General features: G+C 69.1%; 1 protein-coding gene across 1 annotated transcript in view; it reads left to right on the forward strand.

Moving 5' to 3' along the window:
• LOC119591004 (beta,beta-carotene 15,15'-dioxygenase-like) overlaps positions 1-249 on the forward strand; it is a 12809-nt gene that overhangs the window by 11996 nt on the left and 564 nt on the right. The window contains exon 8 of the mRNA XM_037939736.1: positions 34-249. Coding sequence (XP_037795664.1) covers positions 34-249 — 216 coding nt within the window. The remainder of the gene's footprint in view (positions 1-33) is intronic.

The following is a 249-nucleotide window of genomic DNA, read 5'->3' on the forward strand; positions in this document are numbered from 1 at the left end:
CCCAATTGAACCCCGCCCCTTCCCGATGGCCAGGGGATGCCCGAAGGCGAGGAGCTGGTGAGCCTGCCGGGAGCCAAGGCCTCGGCCAAGATCCGCAAGGACGGCTCAGGAAGCCCCTACGTGTCGCTGGCGCCCGTGGACGTCGGCCGCCCCGGCTTCGAGATGCCGGTGATCAACCCGAGGCACACGGGCGCCCCCTACCGCTACGTCTTCGGCACCGGGGGGTACGACATGGGGTCCTTCAAGAAC

The sequence above is a fragment of the Penaeus monodon genome, chromosome 28 (genome assembly GCF_015228065.2).
Source record: "Penaeus monodon isolate SGIC_2016 chromosome 28, NSTDA_Pmon_1, whole genome shotgun sequence".
NCBI lineage: Eukaryota > Metazoa > Arthropoda > Malacostraca > Decapoda > Penaeidae > Penaeus > Penaeus monodon.